This window comes from Petromyzon marinus, chromosome 85 (genome assembly GCF_048934315.1).
Source record: "Petromyzon marinus isolate PM22_M1 ecotype Great Lakes invasive population chromosome 85, UKy_Petmar_22M1.pri1.0, whole genome shotgun sequence".
Classification (NCBI taxonomy): domain Eukaryota; kingdom Metazoa; phylum Chordata; class Hyperoartia; order Petromyzontiformes; family Petromyzontidae; genus Petromyzon; species Petromyzon marinus.
The window spans coordinates 6,212,226-6,230,615 of record NC_133750.1 but is presented as its reverse complement, the minus strand read 5'-3'; the positions used below and the strand labels follow the sequence as shown (position 1 = coordinate 6,230,615).

Sequence of the window (18,390 nt, the reverse complement as noted above, 5' to 3'; positions counted from 1 at the left end):
GCTATAGATGGCTACAGGTGACTGTGTGACTGTGTGTGTGTTACTGTGTGTGTGTGTATGTGTCTGTGTGTGTGTGTGTCTGTGTGTGTGTGTGTGTCACTGTGTCACTATCTGTGTGTGTGTGACTGTGTGTGTGTGACTGGCTCAGACTACATCAACGCCAGTGCTATAGACGGCTACAGGTTAGTGTGTGTGTTACTGTGTGTGTGTTACTGTGTGTGTGTGTTAGTGTGTGTGTGTTACTGTGTGTGTGTGTTAGTGTGACTGTGTGTGTGTGACTGTGTGTGTGTGTGTTACTGTGTGTTAGTGTGACTGTGTGTGTGTGACTGTGTGTGTGTGTGTGACTGTGTGTGTGTGACTGTGTGTGTGTGACTGTGTGTGTGTGACTGGCTCAGACTACATCAACGCCAGTGCCATAGATGGCTACAGGTTACTGTGTTACTGTGTGTTACTGTGTGTGTTACTGTGTGTGTGTGACTGTGTGTGTGTGTGACTGTGTGTGTGTGACTGGCTCAGACTACATCAACGCCAGTGCCATAGATGGCTACAGGTCACTGTGTGTGTGTTACTGTGTGTGTTACTGTGTGTGACTGTGTGTGACTGTGTGTGTTATTGTGTGACTGTGTGTGTGACTGTGTGACTGTGTGTTACTGTGTGTGTGTGACTGTGTGTGACTGGCTCAGACTACATCAACGCCAGTGCTATAGACGGCTACAGGTTACTGTGTGTGACTGTGTGTGTGTGTGTTACTGTGTGTGACTGTGTGACTGTGTGTGACTGTGTGTTAGTGTGTGTGTGACTGTGTGTGTGTGTGTGACTGTGTGTGTGTTACTGTGTGTGTGTGACTGGCTCAGACTACATCAACGCCAGTGCTATAGACGGCTACAGGTTACTGTGACTGTGTGTTACTGTGTGTGTGACTGTGTGTGTGTGACTGTGTTACTGTGTGTGTTACTGTGTGTGTTACTGTGTGTGACTGGCTCAGACTACATCAACGCCAGTGCTATAGATGGCTACAGGTTAGTCTGTGTTACTGTGTGTGTTACTGTGTGTGTGTTACTGTGTGTGTTACTGTGTGTTAGTGTGTGTGTGTGTGTTACTGTGTGTGTGACTGTGTGTTAGTGTGTGTTAGTGTGTGTTACTGTGTGACTGTGTGTGTGACTGTGTGTGTGTGTGTGTTACTGTGTGACTGTGTGTGTGACTGTGTGACTGTGTGTGTGACTGTGTGTGTTACTGTGTGTGTGTTACTGTGTGTGTGTGTGTGTTACTGTGTGTGTTACTGTGTGTGTGTGTGACTGGCTCAGACTACATCAACGCCAGTGCTATAGACGGCTACAGGTTACTGTGTGTGTGTGACTGTGTGTGTGACTGTGTGTGACTGTGTGTGTGTGTGACTGTGTGTGTGACTGTGTGTGTGTGACTGTGTGTGTGACTGTGTGTGACTGTGTGTGTGTGTGACTGTGTGTGTGTGACTGTGTGACTGGCTCAGACTACATCAACGCCAGTGCCATCGATGGCTACAGGTTACTGTGTTACTGTGTGTGTTACTGTGTGTGTGTGACTGTGTTACTGTGTGTGTTACTGTGTGTGTGTGACTGTGTGTGTGCCACTGTGTGTGTTACTGTGTGTGTGTGACTGTGTGTGTGTGTCTGTGTGTGTTACTGTGTGTGTGACTGTGTGTGTGACTGTGTGTTAGTGTGTGTGACTGTGTGTGTGACTGTGTGTGTGTGTGTTACTGTGTGTGTTACTGTGTGTGTTACTGTGTGTGTGTGACTAGCTCAGACTACATCAACGCCAGTGCTATAGACGGCTACAGGTGACTGTGTGTGACTGTGTGTGTGACTGTGTGTGTCTGTGTGTGTGTGTGACTGTGTGTGACTGTGTGTGTTACTGTGTGTGTGTGTGTGACTGTGTGTGTGACTGTGTGTGTGTGTTACTGTGTGTGTTACTGTGTGTGTTACTGTGTGTGTGTTACTGTGTGTGTGTGACTGTGTGTGTGTATGTGACTGTGTGTGTGTGTGTGTTACTGTGTGTTAGTGTGTGACTGTGTGTGTGTGACTGTGTGTGTGTGACTGTGTGTGTGACTGGCTCAGACTACATCAACGCCAGTGCTATAGACGGCTACAGGTGACTGTGTGTGACTGTGTGTTACTGTGTGACTGTGTGTGTGTGTTAGTGTGTTACTGTGTGACTGTGTGTGTGACTGTGTGACTGGCTCAGACTACATCAACGCCAGTGCTATAGACGGCTACAGGTTAGTGTGTTACTGTGTGTGTGTGTGTGTTACTGTGTGTGTGTGTGTTACTGTGTGTGTGTGTGACTGTGTGTGTGTTACTGTGTGTGACTGTGTGTCACTGTGTGTGTGTGACTGTGTGTGTGTGACTGTGTGTTAGTGTGTGTGACTGTGTGACTGTGTGACTGGCTCAGACTACATCAACGCCAGTGCTATAGACGGCTACAGGTGACTGTGTGTGTGTGACTGTGTGTGTGTGTGTGTGACTGTGTGTGTGTGACTGTGTGACTGGCTCAGACTACATCAACGCCAGTGCTATCGATGGCTACAGGTTACTGTGACTGTGTTACTGTGTGTGTGTGACTGTGTGTTAGTGTGTGTTACTGTGTGTGTTACTGTGTGTGTTAGTGTGACTGTGTGTGTTACTGTGTGTGACTGGCTCAGACTACATCAACGCCAGTGCTATAGACGGCTACAGGTGACTGTGTGTCACTGTGTGTTAGTGTGTGTGTTAGTGTGTGTGTGTGTCACTGTGTGTGTAACTGTGTGTGTAACTGTGTGTGTGTGTGACTGGCTCAGACTACATCAACGCCAGTGCTATAGACGGCTACAGGTTACTGTGTGTGTGACTGTGTGTGTGTGACTGTGTGTGTGACTGTGTGTGTGTGTGTCACTGTGTGTGTGTGTTACTGTGTGACTGTGTGTGACTGTGTGTGTGACTGGCTCAGACTACATCAACGCCAGTGCTATAGACGGCTACAGGTGACTGTGTGTCACTGTGTGTGTGACTGTGTGTGTGTTATTGTGTGACTGTGTGTGTGACTGTGTGTTAGTGTGTCACTGTGTGTGTGTGTCACTGTGTGTGTGTGTGACTGTGTGACTGGCTCAGACTACATCAACGCCAGTGCTATAGACGGCTACAGGTTAGTGTGTGTGTGTGTGACTGTGTGTCACTGTGTGTGTGTGTGACTGTGTGTGTGACTGTGTGTGTGACTGTGTGTGTGACTGTGTGACTGTGTGTGTGACTGTGTGTGTGACTGTGTGTGTGTGACTGTGTGTGTGACTGTGTGTGTGTGACTGTGTGTGTGTGTGTTACTGTGTGTGTGACTGTGTGTGACTGTGTCTGTGTGTGTGTTACTGTGTGTGTGTGTTACTGTGTGTGTGACTGTGTGTGTTACTGTGTGTGTGACTGTGTGTTACTGTGTGTGACTGTGTGTGACTGTGTGTGTGACTGTGTGTGTGTGTGTCTGTGTGTGTGTGACTGTGTGTGTGACTGTGTGTGTGACTGTGTGTGTGACTGTGTGTGTGACTGTGTGTGTGTGACTGTGTGTGTGTGTGACTGTGTGTGTGTGTGACTGTGTGTGTGACTGTGTGTGACTGTGTGTGTGACTGTGTGTGTGTGTGACTGTGTGTGTGTGTGACTGTGTGTGTGACTGTGTGTGTGACTGTGTGTGTAGTGTAGCGGTTAGCGCTACGCTGCGCTATGAACCTGGCGACCCAGGTTCGATTCCCGCTCACGGCCAACACCGGTGACGATTATCTGAACCGGTCCCGGGCCTCCCCTAGGTCGACTCAGCCTCGAATGAGTACCTGGTGTGGTGTGTAAACATCGCCACTGGGGAGACAAAGGCGGTCGGGCGTGGTGCTGGCCACCCACCCCCTCGTGTACCGTTCCGGCCTTCATAGGTGCTCGCTAACAGCACTTGCCCCAACAGTCTGTCAAGGCTATACGGGGGATCTTTGTCTTTGTGTGTGACTGTGTGTGTGTGTGACTGTGTGTGTGACTGTGTGTGTGTGACTGTGTGTGTGTGTGTGTTACTGTGTGTGTGTGTGTGACTGTGTGTGTGACTGTGTGTGTTACTGTGTGTGTGTGACTGTGTGTGTTACTGTGTGTGTGTGACTGTGTGTGTGACTGTGTGTGTGACTGTGTGTGTGTGTGACTGTGTGTGTTACTGTGTGTGTGACTGTGTGTGTGTGACTGTGTGACTGTGTGTGTTACTGTGTGTGTGTGTTACTGTGTGTGTGACTGTGTGTGTGTGTGACTGTGTGTGTGTGTGACTGTGTGTGTGTGTGACTGTGTGTGTGTGTGACTGTGTGTGTGTGTGACTGTGTGTGTGACTGTGTGTGTGTGACTGTGTGACTGTGTGTGTTACTGTGTGTGTGTGTTACTGTGTGTGTGTGACTGTGTGTGTGACTGTGTGTGTGTTACTGTGTGTGTGTGTTACTGTGTGTGTGACTGTGTGTGTGTGACTGTGTGTGTGTGTGACTGTGTTACTGTGTGTGTGTGACTGTGTGTGTGATTGTGTGTGTGTTAGTGTGTGTGTTACTGTGTGTGTGTTAGTGTGTGTGTGTGTGTGTGTCTGTGTGTGTATGTGTGACTGTGTGTGTGTGTGTGTGACTGTGTGTGTGACTGTGTGTGTGAGACTGTGACTGTGTGTGTGACTGTGACTGTGTGTGTGTGACTGTGTGTGTGACTGTGTGTGTTACTGTGTGTGTGTGTGACTGTGTGTGTGACTGTGTGTGTGACTGTGTGTGACTGTGTGTGACTGTGTGTGTGACTGTGTGTGACTGTGTGACTGTGTGTGACTGTGTGTGTGACTGTGTGTGTGTGTGACTGTGTGTGTGTGACTGTGTGTGTGTGTGACTGTGTGTGTGTGACTGTGTGTGACTGTGTGTAGACAACAGGGTGCCTACATCGCTACCCAGGGCCCGCTGGCTGAGACCACGGAGGATCTTTGGCGGATGCTCTGGGAGCAAAACTCTACAATCATCGTGATGCTCACCAAGCTCAGGGAGATGGGAAGGGTACGCTCACCACTCACTCACCACTCACTCACCACTCACTCACCACTCACTCACCACTCACTCACCACTCACTCACTCACCCACTCACCACTCACTCACCACTCACTCACCAACTCACTCACTCATCACTCACCACTCACTCACTCACCACTCACTCAGTCACTCACTCAGTCACTCAGTCACCACTCACTCACCACTCACCACTCACTCACCACTCACCACTCACTCACCACTCACTCACCACTCACCAACTCACTCACCACTCACTCACTCACCCACCCACTCACTCACTCACTCACCACTCACTCACGCTCACCACTCACTCACCACTCACTCACTCAGTCACCACTCACTCACCACTCGCTCACCACTCACTCACCACTCACTCACCAACTCACTCACTCATCACTCACCACCACCACTCACCACTCACTCACTCACTCACCACTCACTCACTCACCACTCACTCACCCACTCACTCACCACTCACTCACCACTCACCACTCACTCACCACTCACTCACCACTCACTCACTCACTCACCACTCACTCACTCAGTCACTCACCACTCACTCACCACTCACTCACTCACTCACCCACTCACTCACTCACCACTCACTCACTCACCCACCCACTCACTCACTCAGTCACTCAGTCACTCACCCATCCACTCACCCTCTCACTTACTTACTCACCCACTCACTCACCCACCCACTCACTCACTCACCCACCCACCCACCCACCCACTCACCCACCCACCCAACCACCCACTCACTCACCCACCCACCCACTCACCCACCCACTCACCCACTCACTCACCCGCCCACCCACTCACCCACCCACTCACCACCCACCCACTTCCCCTGTGTGCAGGAGAAGTCTCACCAGTACTGGCCTGTAGAGCGATCTGCACGCTATCAGTACTTCGTGGTGGACCCCATGGCTGAGTACAACATGCCCCAGTACGTCCTGAGGGAGTTCAAGGTCACAGACGCAAGGGTCAGTCGCTCGCTCCGCCCCTGCCCAATGACTCCTCCCCCTACGTGACTCCGCCCCTTCCCTCCGTGGCACCTCCCCTATTACTCCTCCCCCCTCCGTGACTCCTCCCCTTCCCTCCGTGGCCCCTCCCCGATGACTCCTCCCCCTACGTGACTCCGCCCCTTCCCTCCGTGGCCCCTCCCCGATGACTCCTCCCCCTACGTGACTCCGCCCCTTCCCTCCGTGGCCCCTCCCCGATGACTCCTCCCCCTACGTGACTCCTCCCCTTCCCTCCGTGGCCCCTCCCCGATGACTCCTCCCCCTACATGACTCCGCCCCTTCCCTCCGTGGCCCCTCCCCGATGACTCCTCCCCCCTCCATGACTCCTCCCCTTCCCTCTGTGGCACCTCCCCCTCCCCAATGACTCCTCCCCCTACATGATGCCTCCCCTCCGTGTCCCGTCCCCCATGACTCCTCCCCCCTCCATGACTCCTCCCCTCCCTCCGTAGCACCTCCCCCACGACTCCGCGCCCTTCTCCTCCATGGCCCCGCCCCTTTCCATGACTCCTCCCCTTGCCCTCCGTGGCAGCTCCCCCACGACTCCTCCCCTTCCTCCGTAGCCCCCTCCCCCTTCTACATGACTCCTCCCCCTCCTACATGACCCCTGCCCCTCAATGACTCCTCCCCTCCCCACATGACTCCTCCCCCCCCAGGATGGGCAGTCCCGCACGGTGCGTCAATTCCAGTTCACCGATTGGCCGGAGCAGGGGGTCCCCCGCTCGGGGGAGGGGTTCATCGACTTCATTGGCCAAGTTCACAAAACCAAGGAGCAGTTCGGGCAGGAGGGGCCAATCACCGTCCACTGCAGGTGAGCAAACTCACCGACTCACCTACACACTCACCTACTCACCGACTCACTCACCTACTCACCTACACACTCACCTACTCACCTACTCACTCACCTACTCACCTACTCACTCACCTACTCACCTACTCACTCACCTACACACTCACCTACTCACTCACCTACTCACTCACCTACTCACCTACACACTCACCTACACACTCACCGACTCACCTACTCACTCACCTACTCACCTACACACTCACCTACACACTCACCGACTCACCTACTCACTCACCTACTCACCTACACACTCACCTACTCACCTACACACTCACCTACACACTCACCTACACACTCACCTACTCACTCACCTACTCACCTACACACTCACCGACTCACTCACCTACTCACCTACACACTCACCGACTCACTCACCTACTCACCTACTCACCTACACACTCACCGACTCACTCACCTACTCACCTACTCACTCACCTACACACTCACCGACTCACCTACACACTCACCTACACACTCACCTACACACTCACCTACTCACCTACTCACTCACCTACTCACTCACCTACTCACTCACCTACTCACCTACACACTCACCTACACACTCACCGACTCACTCACCTACACACTCACCTACTCACTCACCTACACACTCACCTACACACTCACCTACACACTCACCTACTCACTCACCTACACACTCACCTACTCACTCACCTACACACTCACCTACTCACTCACCTACACACTCACCTACACACTCACCTACACACTCACCTACACACTCACCTACACACTCACCTACACACTCACCTACTCACTCACCTACACACTCACCTACACACCTACACACTCACCTACTCACCTACACACTCACCTACACACTCACCTACTCACTCACCTACACACCTACACACTCACCTACACACTCACCTACTCACTCACCTACTCACTCACCTACACACTCACCTACTCACCTACACACTCACCTACTCACCTACTCACTCACCTACACACTCACCTACTCACCTACACACTCACCTACTCACCTACACACTCACCTACTCACCTACTCACCCACCTACTCACCTACACACTCACCTACTCACCTACACACTCACCTACTCACCTACACACTCACCTACACACTCACCTACTCACCTACACACTCACCTACACACTCACCTACTCACCTACACACTCACCTACACACTCACCTACACACTCACGGACTCACCTACACACTCACCTACACACTCACCTACTCACCTACACACTCACCTACACACTCACCTACTCACCTACACACTCACCTACTCACCTACACACTCACCTACTCACCTACACACTCACCCACTCACTCACCCACTCACCCACCCACCCACCAACTCACCCACCCACCCACCAACTCACCCACCCACACTCACACACTCACTAACTCATCCACCCACCCACCAACTCACCCACCAACTCACCCACTCACTCACCCACTCACCCACCCACCAACTCACCCACCCACACACTCACTAACTCATCCACCCACCCACCAACTCACCCACCAACTCACCCACTCACTCACCCACTCACCCACCCACCAACTCACCCACCCACCCACCCACCAACTCACCCACCCACACACTCACACACTCACTAACTCATCCACCCACTCACCAACTCACCCACCAACTTACCCACTCACTCACCCACTCACCCACCCACCCACCAACTCACCCACCCACCCACCAACTCACCCACCCACACACTCACACACCCACTAACTCATCCACCCACCCACCAACTCACCCACTCACTCACCCACTCACCCACCCACCCACTAACTCACCCACCCACCCACCAACTCACCCACCCACACACTCACTAACTCATCCACCCACCCACCAACTCACCCACCAACTCACCCACCCACCCACTCACCCACCCATCAACCCACCCACCCACCAACTCACCCACCAACCCACCCACGCACCAACTCACCCACCCACCCACTCACTCACCCACTCACCCACTCACCCACCCACCAACTCACCCACCCACCCACCAACTCACCCACCCACACACTCACACACTAACTCATCCACCTACCCACCCACCATCTCACCCACCCACCAACTCACCCACCCATACACTCACTAACTCATCCACCTACCCACCAACTCACCCACCAACTCACCCACCAACTCACCCACCAACTCACCCACCAACTCACCCACTCACTCACCCACCCACCCACCCACCCACTCACCCACCCACCCACCCACTCACCCACCCACCCACCAATTCATCCCACCCACCAATTCACCCACTCACCCACTCACCCACCCACCCACCAACTCACCCACCCACCAACTCACCCACCCACCCACACACTCACACACTCACTAACTCATCCACCTACCCACCCACCCACCATCTCACCCACCCACCAACTCACCCACCCACCAACTCACCCACCCATACACTCACTAACTCATCCACCTACCCACCAACTCACCCACCAACTCACCAACTCACCCACCCACCCACTCACCCACTCACCCACCCACCAATTCACCCACCCACCCACTCACCCACCCACCCACTCACCCACTCACCCACCCACCCACCAACTCACCCACCCACCCACCAACTCACCCACCCACACACTCACACACCCACTAACTCATCCACCCACCCACCAACTCACCCACTCACTCACCCACCCACCCACCAACTCACCCACCCACCCACCAACTCACCCACCCACACACTCACTAACTCATCCACCCACCCACCAACTCACCCACCAACTCACCCACCCACCCACTCACCCACCCATCAACCCACCCACCCACCAACTCACCCACCAACCCACCCACGCACCAACTCACCCACCCACCCACTCACTCACCCACTCACCCACCCACCAACTCACCCACCCACCCACCAACTCACCCACCCACACACTAACTCATCCACCTACCCACCCACCATCTCACCCACCCACCAACTCACCCACCCATACACTCACTAACTCATCCACCTACCCACCAACTCACCCACCAACTCACCCACCAACTCACCCACTCACCCACCCACCCACTCACCCACCCACCAATTCACCCACCCACCAATTCACCCACTCACCCACTCACCCACCCACCCACCAACTCACCCACCCACCCACCAACTCACCCACCCACCCACACACTCACACACTCACTAACTCATCCACCTACCCACCCACCCACCATCTCACCCACCCACCAAATCACCCACCCACCAACTCACCCACCCATACACTCACTAACTCATCCACCTACCCACCAACTCACCCACCAACTCACCAACTCACCCACTCACCCACCCACCCACTCACCCACTCACGCACCCACCAATTCACCCACCCACCCACTCACCCACCCACCCACTCACCCACTCACCCACTCACTCACTCACCCACTCACCCACCCATCCACTCACCCACCCACCCACCAACTCCCCCACCCACCCACCCACTCACCCTTCTCCCCACCCCTGCCAGTGCTGGTGTTGGTCGTACCGGAGTGTTCATTACCTTGAGTATCGTGTTGGAGCGGATGCGCTATGAGGGAGTGGTGGACATCTTCCAGACGGTGAAAATGCTCCGCACCCAGAGACCAGCCATGGTGCAGACAGAGGTGAGACACGGGGGAGACACGGGGAGACACGGGGGAGACACGGGGGAGACACGGGGAGACACGGGGGAGACACGGGGGGAGACACGGGGAGACACGGGGGAGAGACACGGGGGGAGACACGGGGGGAGACACGGGGGAGACACGGGGGAGACACGAGGTGAGACACGGGGGGACACGGGGAGACACGGGGGAGACACGGGGGAGACACGGGGAGACACGGGGGAGACACGGGGAGACACGGGGGGAGACACGGGGAGACACGGGGGGAGACACGGGGAGACACGGGGAGACACGGGGAGACACGGGGAGACACGGGGGAGACACGGGGGAGACACGGGGAGACACGGGGGGAGACACGGGGAGACACGGGGAGACACGGGGAGAGACACGGGGAGACACGGGGAGACACGGGGAGACACGGGGGGAGACACGGGGAGACACAGGGGGAGACACGGGGAGACACTGGGGAGAGACACGGGGGGAGACACGGGGGAGACACGGGGGAGACACGGGGGGGGGGGGGGAGAGACACGGGGGGGAGACACGGGGGAGACGCTACTTGGGTGTTGTTTTAGCTTTATTAATCACGTGTGTGTTTGTGTGTTCACTCACCCACTCACTCACCCACTCACCCACTCACCTACTCACTCACTCACCTACTCACTCACCCACTCACTCACCCACTCACTCACCCACTCACCCCCCCACCCATCCACTCACTCACCCACCCACCCACTCACTCACCCACTCACCCACCCACCCACTCACTCACCCACCCACTCACTCACTCACCCACCCACCCACTCACTCACCCACTCATCCCCCCACCCATCCACTCACTCACCTACCTACCCACCCACCCACTCACTCACCCACTCACTCACTCACTCACCCACTCACTCACCCACTCACCTACTCACTCACTCACTCACCCACTCACCTACTCACTCACTCACCTACTCACTCACTCACTCACCTACTCACTCACCCACTCACTCACCCACCCACCCACTCACTCACCCACCCACCCACTCACTCACCCACCCACCCACTCACCCACCCACCCACCCACTCACCCACCCACCCACTCACCCACCCACCCACCCACTCACCCACTCACCCACCCACCCACCCACTCACCCACCCACCCACTCACCCACCCACTCACCCACCCACCCACTCACCCACCCACCCACTCACCCACCCACCCACTCACCCACCCACCCACTCACCCACCCACTCACTCACCCACCCACCCACCCACTCACCCACTCACCCACCCACCCACTCACCCACCCACCCACTCACTCACCCACCCACCCACCCACTCACCCACCCACCCACCCACTCACCCACCCACTCACCCACCCACCCACCCACCCACTCACCCACCCACCCACTCACCCACCCACCCACCCACTCACTCACCCACCCACCCACTCACTCACCCACTCACTCACTCACCCACTCACTCACCCACTCACCTACTCACTCACTCACTCACCCACTCACCTACTCACTCACTCACCTACTCACTCACTCACTCACCTACTCACTCACCCACTCACTCACCCACCCACCCACTCACTCACCCACCCACCCACTCACTCACTCACCCACCCACCCACCCACTCACCCACCCACCCACCCACTCACCCACCCACTCACCCACCCACCCACCCACTCACCCACCCACCCACTCACCCACCCACCCACCCACTCACCCACCCACCCACTCACCCACCCACCCACTCACTCACCCACCCACCCACTCACCCACCCACCCACTCACCCACCCACCCACCCACTCACCCACCCACCCACCCACCCACTCACCCACCCACCCACCCACTCACCCACCCACCCACCCACTCACCCACCCACCCACCCACTCACCCACCCACCCACTCACCCACCCACTCACCCACCCACCCACTCACCCACCCACCCACTCACTCACCCACCCACCCACCCACTCACCCACCCACCCACCCACTCACCCACCCACTCACCCACCCACCCACCCACTCACTCACCCACTCACTCACTCACCCACTCACTCACTCACCCACTCACTCACCACCCACCAGGATCAGTACCAGTTTTGCTACCGAGCTGCACTGGAATATCTCGGTAGCTTCGACCACTACACCACTTAGACCACTCACCACTCACTCACCACTCACTCACCACTCACTCACTCACTCACCACTCACTCACCACTTAGACCACTCACCACTCACTCACCACTCACTCACCACTTGGACCACTCACCACTCACTCACCACTCACTCACCACTCACTCACTCACTCACCACTCAATCACCACTCACTCACCACTCACTCACCACTTAGACCACTCACCACTCACTCACCACTCACTCACCACTCACTCACCACTTAGACCACACACCACTCACTCACCACTCACTCACTCACTCACCACTCACTCACCACTTAGACCACTCACCACTCACTCACCACTCACTCACTCACTCACCACTCACTCACCACTCACTCACTCACTCACCACTCACTCACTCACCACTCACTCACTCACCACTCACTCACCACTCACTCACCACTTAGACCACTCACCACTTAGACCACTCACCACTCACTCACCACTCACTCACCACTTAGACCACTCACTCACCACTCACTCACCACTTAGACCACTCACCACTTACTCACCACTCACTCACCACTCACTCACCACTTAGACCACTCACCACTCACTCACCACTCACTCACCACTTAGACCACACACCACTCACTCACTCACCACTCACTCACCACTCACTCACCACTTAGACCACTCACCACTCACTCACCACTCACTCACCACTCACTCACCACTTAGACCACACACCACTCACTCACCACTCACTCACCACTCACTCACCACTTAGACCACTCACCACTCACTCACCACTCACCACTCACTCACCACTTAGACCACTCACCACTTAGACCACTCACCACTCACTCACCACTCACTCACCACTTAGACCACTCACTCACCACTCACTCACCACTTAGACCACTCACCACTCACTCACCACTCACTTACTCACCACTCACTCACCACTCACTTACTCACCACTCACTCACTCACCACTCACTCACCACTCACTCACCACTCACTCACCACTTAGACCACTCACTCACCACTCACTCACCACTTAGACCACTCACTCACCACTTAGACCACTCACTCACCACTCATTCACCACTTAGACCACTCACTCACCACTTAGACCACTCACTCACCACTCACTCACCACGTAGACCACTCACTCACCACTTAGACCACTCACTCACCACTCATTCACCACTTAGACCACTCACTCACCACTTAGACCACTCACTCACCACTCACTCACCACTTAGACCACTCACTCACCACTCACTCACCACTTAGACCACTCACTCACCACTTAGACCACTCACTCACCACTCATTCACCACTCACTCAGCACTCACGTACACACACACACGTACACACACACACGTACAACACCCACGTACACACACACACGTACACACACACACGTACACACCCACGTACACACACACACGTACACACACACGTACACACTCACACACACGTACACACACACGTACACACACTCACACACACGTACACACTCACACACACGTACACACTCACACACACGTACACACACACACACGTACACATACACACGTACACACACGTACACACTCACACACACACACACCCACGTACACACACACACGTACACACTCACACACACGTACACACACACACTCACACACACGTACACACTCACACACACGTACACACACACGTACACACACACACATACACACGTACACACACACACAAACCACTACAGCACAGCTCCCCATACGCACATCCTGAACTTGAGGAGGTGCAGCAGCGGGTGGTGGAAGAAGAGGAGGTGATGGAGGTGATGGAGGTGGACGAGGTGGAGGTGGTGGTGGAGGTGGTGGAGGTGTAGGGGGAGGTGGAGGAGGCGGAGGAGATGGAGGTGGAGATGGAGGAGGTAAAGGTGATGGTGGAGTTGTAGATGGTGGAGGTGTAGGAGGTGTAGGAGGTGGAGTTGTAGATGGTGGAGGTGTAGATGGAGGTGTTGTAGATGGTGGAGGTGTAGATGGAGGTGTTGTAGATGGTGGAGTTGTAGATGGAGGTGTAGATGGTGGAGTTGTAGATGGTGGAGGTGTAGATGGTGTTGTAGATGGTGGAGGTGTAGATGGTGGAGGTGTTGTAGATGGTGGAGGTGTTGTAGATGGTGGAGGTGTAGATGATGGTGGTGTAGAAGGTGGAGTTGTAGATGGTGGAGTTGTAGATGGTGGAGGAGGTGGTGGTGTAGGAGGTGGAGTTGTAGATGGTGTAGGAGGTGGAGTTGTAGATGGTGGAGGTGGTGGAGGAGGTGGAGTTGTAGATGGTGGAGGTGTAGATGGTGGAGGTGTAGATGGTGGAGGTGGAGGTGGTGTAGGAGGTGGAGTTGTAGATGGTGGAGGTGTAGATGGTGGAGGTGGTGTAGGAGGTGGAGTTGTAGATGGTGTAGGAGGTGGAGTTGTAGATGGAGGAGGCGGTGGAGTTGTAGATGGTGGAGTTGTAGATGGTGGAGGTGTAGATGGTGGAGGTGGTGGAGGAGGTGGAGTTGTAGATGGTGGAGGAGGTGGAGTTGTAGATGGTGGAGGTGTAGATGGTGGAGGAGGTGGAGTTGTAGATGGTGGAGGTGTAGATGGAGGAGGTGGTGGAGTTGTAGATGGAGGAGGTGGTGGAGGAGGTTCCTGGCCACCACCGCCCCCTCCCCCCACGTTGTAAGCTGCGCTTGGATTGGCCGGGCTTCGGGAGGGAGGGGCGGGGGGTGAGGCCACCCCTTGCCCCGCCCACAGGAAGTGACGTCATTGCTACGGAGGGGTAGTGACATCACAATGCCCGCAGGAAAATCAAGCCCGCGTTACAGGAAGTGACATCATCGGGGAGATGTTGACTACCTCGCCCGGTCCGCAGGAGGTCGTGGGTTCGATCCGGGACGATGCCTGCTGCTGTGTACGATGTCACGAACGTCGCCTGTTACAGGAAGTGATGTCACAAACGTCGCCCGTTACAGGAAGTGATGTCATCGCGGGGGCTGCATGGTACAGGAAGTGATGCGACGGGTCGCTCGCGGCACGGGAAGTGATGTCACGAACGTCGCCTGTTACAGGAAGTGATGTCATAGTGGGGTCTGCATGGTACAGGAAGTGATGCGATGGGTCGCTCGCGGTACTGGAAGTGATGTCACGAACGTCGCCTGTTACAGGAAGTGATGTCATAGTGGGGTCTGCATGGTACAGGAAGTGATGCGATGGGTGGCTCGCGGTACGGGAAGTGATGTCACGAACGTCGCTTGTTACAGGAAGTGATGTCATCGCGGGGGCTGGCATGGTACAGGAAGTGATGCGACGGGTCGCTCGCGGTACGGGAAGTGATGTTAAAACTTTATACGGTACGGGAAGTGATGTCACAGTTTGGAGGACACGGGAGTTGATGTCGCAACATCGCTCGGCACGGGAAGTGATGTCTAGGAGCGGCTGTACGGCACAGGGAAGTGATGCGACGGGTCGGCTCGCGGACGGGAAGTGATGTCACCATATCACCCATCTCTCTCATCTCTCCCCTATCTCTCTCTCATCTCTGTCTCATCTCTCTCCCCCATCTCTCTCTCATCTCGTCTCATCTCTCTCATCTCTCCCCCATCTCTCTCCCATCTCTCTCTCATCTCTCCCCCATCTCTCTCTCCCCATCTCTCTCCATTCTCTCTCTCATCTCTCTCCCATCTCTCCATTCTCTCTCTCTCCATTCTCTCTCTCATCTCTCTCTCTCTCATCTCTCCCCCATCTCTCTCTCATCTCTCCCCCATCTCTCCATTCTCTCTCATGCTCTCTCTCTCTCTCCTCTCTCATCTCCCCCATCTCTCTCTCATCTCTCTCTTATCTCTCTCCCCCATCTCTCTCTCATCTCTCCATCTCTCTCTCATCTCTCTCCCCCATCTCTCTCTCCGCATCTCTCTCCCCCATCTCTCCCCCATCTCTCTCTCCCCCATCTCTCTCTCATCTCTGTCTCATCTCTCTCATCTCTGTCTCATCTCTCTCCCCTCTCTCTCTCCCATCTCTCTCTCTCTCCCCATCTCTCATCTCTCTCCCCATCTCTCTCCCTCATCTCTCTCTCTCCCCCATCTCTCTCTCATCTCTCTCTCTCCCATCTCTCTCCCCCATCCATCTCTCCCCCATCTCTCTCTCCCCCATCTCTCTCTCTCTCCCCCATCTCTTTCTCCCCCATCTCTGTCTCTCCCCATCTCTGTCTCTCCCCATCTCTGTCTCTCCCCATCTCTCATCTCTCTCCCCCATCTCTGTCTCTCTCCCATCTCTCCCCATCTCTGTCTCTCCCCATCTCCTCTCCCCCATCTCTGTCTCTCCCCATCTCTGTCTCTCCCCATCTCTGTCTCTCCCCCATCTCTCATCTCTCTCCCCATCTCTGTCTCTCTCCCATCTCTCTCCCCCATCTCTGTCTCTCCCCCATCTCTCATCTCTCTCCCCCATCTCTCTCCCATCTCTCTCCCCCATCTCTCTCTCCCCCCCATCTCTGTCTCTCCCCCATCTCTCATCTCTCTCCCCCATCTCTCTCTCTCCCCCATCTCTCTCTCTCTCATCTCTCTCCCCCATCTCTGTCTCCCCCATCTCTCTCTCATCTCTCTCTCCCCCATCTCTCTCTCCCTCATCTCTCTCCCCCATCTCTCTCCCTCATCTCTCTCCCCCATCTCTCTCATCTCTCTCTCCCCATCTCTCCCCCATCTCTCTCCCCATCTCTCTCTCCCCATCTCTCTCTCTCCCCATCTCTCTCTCTCCCCATCTCTCTCTCTCTCCCCATCTCTCTCTCTCTCCCCATCTCTCTCTCTCCCCATCTCTCTCTCTCTCCCCATCTCTCTCTCTCTCCCCATCTCTCTCTCTCCCCATCTCTCTCTCTCTCCCCATCTCTCTCTCTCTCCCCATCTCTCTCTCTCTCCCCATCTCTCTCTCTCTCCCCATCTCTCTCTCTCTCCCCATCTCTCTCTCTCTCCCCATCTCTCTCTCTCTCCCCATCTCTCTCCCCATCTCTCTCTCCCCATCTCTCTCTCTCTCCCCATCTCTCTCCCCCATCTCTCTCCCCCATCTCTCTCTCCCAATCTCTCTCTCTCCCCATCTCTCTCTCTCCCCATCTCTCTCTCTCCCCATCTCTCTCTCTCCCCATCTCTCTCCCCCATCTCTCTCCCCCATCTTCTCCCCCCATCTCTCTCCCCATCTCTCTCTCTCCCCATCTCTCTCTCTCCCCATCTCTGTCTCATCTCTCTCCCCATCTCTCTCCCCCATCTCTCTCCCCATCTCTCTCTCCCCATCTCTCTCCCCATCTCTCTCCCCCATCTCTCTCCCCCATCTCTCTCCCCCATCTCTCTCCCCCATCTCTCTCCCCATCTCTCTCTCTCCCCATCTCTCTCTCTCCCCATCTCTCTCTCTCCATCTCTCTCTCTCCCCATCTCTCTCTCCCCATCTCTCTCCCCATCTCTCTCTCCCCATCTCTCTCCCCATCTCTCTCTCCCCATCTCTCTCCCCCATCTCTCTCCCCCATCTCTCTCTCTCCCCATCTCTCCCCCATCTCTCTCTCCCCATCTCTCTCCCTCACTAGGAGCAGGTTTAAGGTTTAATTCTCGTCGCGTTCGTTTTAGATTTTTTAGTTTTTTTAAATTGCCCACCCTGGAGGGGCCCCCACCCACCCACCCCACCCACCCCACTCACTCA

General features: G+C 55.4%; 2 protein-coding genes across 3 annotated transcripts in view; both read left to right on the top strand.

Moving 5' to 3' along the window:
• The window catches only part of LOC116938443 (receptor-type tyrosine-protein phosphatase delta-like), a 137,050-nt gene extending 123,585 nt beyond the window's left edge, over positions 1 to 13,465 (top strand). The window contains 5 exon segments of the mRNA XM_076057929.1: positions 4,912 to 5,038; positions 5,911 to 6,036; positions 6,729 to 6,883; positions 10,422 to 10,557; positions 12,648 to 13,465. Of these exon segments, the coding sequence (XP_075914044.1) occupies positions 4,912 to 5,038; positions 5,911 to 6,036; positions 6,729 to 6,883; positions 10,422 to 10,557; positions 12,648 to 12,716 (613 nt within the window). The 3' untranslated portion in view covers positions 12,717 to 13,465.
• A 137-nt stretch (positions 13,466 to 13,602) lies between these two features.
• Positions 13,603 to 18,390, top strand: LOC142907927 (uncharacterized). Of its 2 annotated transcripts, none has more exons than XM_076057926.1 (2): positions 13,603 to 15,269; positions 15,348 to 18,390. In XM_076057926.1, the coding sequence occupies exon 2, from the start codon at positions 16,170 to 16,172 to the stop codon at positions 18,294 to 18,296; it is 2,127 nt and encodes a 708-aa protein (XP_075914041.1). In that variant the 5' UTR covers positions 13,603 to 15,269; positions 15,348 to 16,169; the 3' UTR covers positions 18,297 to 18,390. The 2 variants fall into 2 exon arrangements, with proteins under 2 accessions (XP_075914041.1, XP_075914042.1); XM_076057927.1 differs by lacking the exon at positions 13,603 to 15,269 and adding an exon at positions 15,291 to 15,308.